The sequence below is a fragment of the Zalophus californianus genome, chromosome 8, assembly GCF_009762305.2.
Source record: "Zalophus californianus isolate mZalCal1 chromosome 8, mZalCal1.pri.v2, whole genome shotgun sequence".
Classification (NCBI taxonomy): Eukaryota; Metazoa; Chordata; class Mammalia; order Carnivora; family Otariidae; genus Zalophus; species Zalophus californianus.
The window spans coordinates 92,122,055-92,127,927 of NC_045602.1; the positions used below are offsets into that span (position 1 = coordinate 92,122,055).

The 5,873-nt window shown below is 40.8% G+C and overlaps 1 protein-coding gene across 1 annotated transcript; it reads right to left on the reverse strand.

Moving 5' to 3' along the window:
* Nucleotides 1-1,312: 1,312 nt before the first annotated feature.
* LOC113938249 (replication factor C subunit 3-like) lies at nt 1,313-2,384 on the reverse strand. Its single transcript, XM_035728983.1, is given in 2 exon segments — nt 1,313-1,702; nt 1,704-2,384. Coding segments are annotated over 2 exon segments (1,071 nt in total).
* Nucleotides 2,385-5,873: the final 3,489 nt, after the last annotated feature.

Consider the following 5,873-nt stretch of genomic DNA (forward strand, 5'->3'; position numbering starts at 1 on the left):
ATAACAGGTTTAGTTTTTATAAGAACTGACAAATGTTTTTTCAAGTTGGCTTGAAATTCTGAATTCCCATCAACAATGGATAAGTTTCTGTTTCTCCATAACCCCACCAGCATTTGGTATTGTCAGTATTTTGGGTCTTGGCCATTCTAATAAGTGTGTAGTGGCACCTGTTTATTTCCCTAATACCATGTGACATTGAACTCTTCTCATATGCTTGTTCGTCATCTGCCATATCTTCTTTGATGAGGTGCTGTTCAGATCTCTTGCCCAATTTTTAAGCAGGTTGTTCAGTTTCTTTATTGTGGATTTTTAAGAGTTCTTTGTCTATTTTATATAACAGTCCTTTATCAGATGTGTTTTGCAAAATATTTTCTCCCAGTCTGTGTCTTGTCTTTGCATTTTATTAACAGTGTCTTTCAAAGAGAAGAAGTCTTTGATTTTAATGAAGTCCAGCTTATCAATGATTTCTTTGATGTTGCCTTTAGTGTTGTATCTAAAAAGTCATCACCATTCCCAAGATCACCTAGATTTTCTCCTGTTATTTCTAGGAATTTTATAGTTTTGTATTTTACATTTAGATCTATGATTTTGGAGTTAATTTTTTTGAAGGATGTAAGGTCTGTGTCTTGATTAGATTTTTTTGTATGTGGATGTCCAATTGTTTCAGAATCATTTGTGGAAAAGACTATCTTTGCTCCATTGTGTTGCTTTTCCTCCTTTATCAAAGATTGGTTGACTCTATTTATGCAGGTCTATTTCTGGTCTCTCTTCTGGTCTATGGATCTATTTGTCTGTTATTTCACCCAAACCACACTGTTTTGATTACTGTAGCTTTATAGTAAGTCTTGTTTGAAGTCAGGTATTGTCAGTCCTCCAACTTTGTTTATCTTCAATATTGAGTTGGATATTCTGAGTCTTTTGCCTCTCTATATAAACTTTAGAATCAACAACCACAAAATAATTAACTTGGATTTTGATTGGGGTTTCATTGAATCTATAGATCAAGTTGGGAGGAACTGAGATTTCAATAATATTGACTCTTCCTATTCATGAATATGGAATATCTCTCCAGTTGTTTAGTTCTTCTTTGATTCTTTTCATCAGCTTTATAGTTTTCTTCATATAGATCTAGTATATATTTTACTAGATTTATACCTAAGTATTTCATTTTTTGAATGCTAATGTAAATGGTAATGTGTTCCTTTTTTTAAGTAAAGTTAGTTTATTTTACCTGCAGCTCTTCCAATATAAACTGAATGTAAATGCTGATACTGAGAAATATTAGGAAGAATTAAGGATAGATGTCAAGATGTCAAAACATCATGCCTTCCAATCCATCCTCCATGAACTTCTTATGAAGTGCCATAAATTTGGCCACAAATGCTTCCAAGTGATAAATGGCTTTGCTACTGAGCTGTAGATGATGTTCATAGTAAGTGGCCATCTGGGTCACCTCCCCTTTCAGTTGTCCATCACAATTATGTAAAAGTTCTGAGAGAAGGCCCTTCATTATTATTTCAGGAGGAATACAATGAGTTAGAAGCTCATAAAGTCTTCCACGAACTTCAAGGAGGCTTTGTGGAGTCTGCTGACTGACAATAGCATTGGCGGTCTCCCAGAGATACACCTCCCAATCTGTTTCAGGGATTTCTTGATCTGCAGTAAAAGGATATTGTTGCACTCTGCAGGCTTCACACATTAAGTAGGGCTTTTCGGAGATTCCTGCACGACCTCTCTGCAAGTTGATGAGCCAGTTGTGAAGGAAGATTCAGACCTTCCTTCTTGCACACAGTAGATAACACAGGACAAATATCTTCAATGCTGGGAGCAGGCACACAAACTGCCAGGCACCTACTATGAATAGGTGGTATCATTTTAGATGTAGAATTGCAACACAAGATCAGTCTGCAAGTAGACATATACTTTTCCATGGTTCTATGCAAGGCATGTTGAGCATGTTTGGTGAGTTTGTCAACCTCTGTCAATAATACCACTTTAAAATCTCTTTGAGAGTTTGTTTCAAGTTGTTGTGATTGTGCCACTGTTTTCAACATCTCCTGGATTACTACCTGGTCACTATTCCCAGCATCACTGGGATTAACTTCAAGGTGATAATTGCTTGCAATAGTGCTAGTTTCAACTTTATTTTTAGATGGAGTTGTGATGGTCTGATGTCCAATTCTTAATTTTTCCACTCCAACACCATAAAGTTCAAGTAAAAAACACATAATTCTTGTCTTTTTTCCAGCACCTGATGGTCCATACACTAAGAGATGAGGAAAATCACCACACTGCACCAGGTTGCACAGCTGCGCCACTTGCTCCTTGTGATAGTCCAGCCGTCCCAAGGAGCAGGGCTGGTATTTGTCTACCCAAAGGCTCATGCCAGCTCGAATTCCCAGGGTTAGATGCTTGAAAGTCACGCGCGTGGGCACTCTCCCCATCCAGATGCTGGTAATGTGTTCTTCGCTTCAAGTTCTATTTGCTCATTGCTGATATATAGGAAAATTACTGACTTTGTATATTGACTTTGTATGCTGCAAACTCGTTGTAATTACTTATTAATTCCAGGAAATGTTGTTGTGGTGGTAGTGGTGGTGGGTCTTTGGATTTGGTGCATTGATATTTCATTTGCAATAAAAATAGTTTTATTACTTCCTTCCCAATCTCTACACCTTTTATTTCCTTACCACTAATTTTTAAGATTCATTTCAATATCAGCATGTTATGAATACATATAAGTAGGAGAATATTTGATATTTTAGGAATAAAATTAAAAATTCTGAAATTTTACATCAGCCAAAAGTAATTGGCAAGGACAAATGCCATATGATTTCACTTATATGAGATACTTAGAGTAACCAAATCCACAGAGACAGAAAATGGAATGGTGGTTGCCAGGGACTGAAGGTAGTAGGGTATGGGGAGGTATTTTTTAATGGATACAGAGTTTCAGTTCTGGAAGATGCTAAAAGTTCTGGAGTTGGGTGGTGGTGATGTTTACACAGTAATGTGAATGTACTTAATGCCACAGAACTGTACACTTAAAAATGGTTAAGGTGGTAAGTTTTATGTTATGCATATTTTGTCATAATAAAAAAGGTGATTAGTAAGTTATTTTGTTGCTAATGGATTTAGAGCCCTCACACAAAAACACTGATAAAACAAGATTGTGTGTGTGTGTGTGTGTGTGTGTGTGTGTGTGTGTGTGTGTGTGTGAGGGGGTTGTTTCGTTTTGTTTTTGCTTTTGCTTTTTACATATAGAATCCACCTGTTACCAAAATAATTAACAGAAACTCTAAAATCCAAATAGTTTCTAAACAAAGTTCAGTAACTAAAAGGCATAAGCTTTAAGAGCACCACAAAACAGTGGCAAAGTAGTAATTAACTCAGGTCCTTTCCACACTGTCATTCCAAACACCTGTTCTCTTTTCTCTTCTTTTTCCCTCTTTGGTAGCTGCTATTGAGAAATTATCATTTATACATAATGCTTCCACTCATTCAGAGGCATCCATAATGTGTCCATAAACAATCATGGATACTATCATCAAGAAGCATATAGGCTTTTTTTATTTCTTGGGGGGGGATTGTTTTTTGTTTTTGTTTTTACTATTCATCCAATTCCCAGAGCACTGGACATTCATTTTCTGGATACCCTAGTCTCTGAAAGGGAGTAGCTATCAACCTCTTCCTAGTGTGGCTACCATCTTCTGCCATGATCCTGCCCTCATTATTTTCCTCTTGTTCATCATTCTCCTCTTCAACTTCCCTTGGCCCTTTCCTGCTATGAGAATCTACAGTTCCCTCCACTAGAGTTCTGAGGCATAAAATTTGACAAATACTTAGCAAACCATATTCTCATGTGAAGACCAATACACTAAGGCCATGGATTCCTGCCAATGCACCATGCATTACCAACACTTACTCAGTAGCATGAGTTGCATTATAGAATAGGATGGAGCTCTCAGGACTCCAGGACTAGCTAGGTGATGTTGGATAATTTACTTCCTGTCTCAGGTTGATTTACCACCCTGGAACAAGAATTAAGTATAATAGTTTCTTTGAGAGGAGATCCCAAGAGTCCTCAGTGGGGGAGAGGGGGAGTGATACAGGGTAGAGTAGAAAGATAACAGGATGTATCATTTAGCAGGTTACCACTGTAAACAGTCAGTCCCACAGAGGCACACTGACAGAGGATGTAGAACATGCTTCAGAGTGATCCTCTTCCCAGTGGCAGGAAACTCGGGTATTTGTCTACCAGCTCCCACCTGGCATTTGTTGAGGCTGCTTCCTGGGGCATTGAGTTCCCAGCACTCCTGGCCTGCCCTGTACCCCAGGTCCTGAGCGTCCTGCAAGCAGAGGTGTTCTCAGAAGCAGCTTTTGGCACATAAGCCTGAGAATAGAAGAAAGACTGGCAGGTCGCTGATAGTGCCTACACTAACTCTCTTCAGAGCCTCTATGTCTTCCCATTTTCTTTGGTATATTATGTGTTTGTGTGTAGGGAGTTATCACTTCATGGGTTTCTTGCATGAGTTGCATTGGATAATGTATGTAAACATGTAAACACAATGTATCCATCAGGATTCTTAGCGGCAGACAACAGAAATTCACTCTGGCCAGTGGTAACAGATGGGGATTTATGAAAGGGTAAGGTAGGGCTTAAGGAACCCCTGGAAGGGACAAAGAAACAGAAGTGAAAATTGTGCAACCAGAAACAGTTTTCCAGGTGCTCTGCCCTCTGGAACAATTGACTCTATTCCCCCATGGAAGGTTGCAGCCCCACCAGGAGGTCCCTTTCCCAGCACAAGTGTCCCCTTCGGGGTCTGGGTACCTCCTGCCTCCCCTGCCCATTCCCATTTGGCATGATAGCAGCATCCCCCTGACCCCTGGGGTCTTGCAGGTCCATGGTAGACTTCCCTGCACCATGCCCACAATTCTTTAATATGTTTTAATTGGCCTTGCCTCAATTACATCTGCTTCCAGTCCAGAACTTTGCTAAGACAGTGTCACACCAGGCCATGCTCTTCTATTCTGACTGACTCTGAGGCTGCATCTCTCACAAAGAAAAGATGGAATGGCTGACAGGACAGGTTAAATTTGGGTGTGTGGGGATGGCAGGGAGAACAGTCTGGAACACCATTCTGGTCAGAGGCATGCTTGGAGCCAAGGAGGCCCCTACCTGACTCAGAGTTAAGGTGAGAGGCATCAAAAGGCAGGAACATCCCTGGGAGAAGCAGTGGCTGAGCTGCTGAAGGTCCCCACTGGCCGCACACTGGACTTCAAGATTTCCTGTCCAAGGTTGCTGGGGCTTTGGAAGCAGAAGATGGCAGACCTGAAAAGACAGACTGCATGCATCTCTGCTTTTGTAAAAATGACATTGTGAGAATCACATTCTATAAGCCTGGTACACATGGCATGCACTCAAAGAGCAAGTACATAAGGCCATAGTTAGGCAAGAGAATTCTGTCCAATGCTAGTTCTGCTAAAAACTAGTTGCATGACTGTGGAGCCACTTGTCATGCTGCAACTTCTGTGTGAGGGGACCAACGCCCCTCGAGGCAACTCATGACCTATGAGGACAGGCAACCCATGGGGACAGGCAACCCATGACTCCATAGGGACAGGAGCCTGTGAATGAATATTCTCATTCTCTGTGTCTCTGGTGGAAGGGCTGACTTGGTTCTTGGTGTGTCCCTGGGGTCTGAGCCCAGTTGCCTACAGTGTAATGGGTTTCATAGGATGGCATTCCCTCCCTCTCTTTTTTGCAGTCCTCCCCCCAGACCCTGGATCACTCAGGGTCTACTATAAAGGGGCCTGAGCCCAATTAGATGGTACCCAATGGAAATTTGCTGAGTTTAACTGAGAGCTTCCAA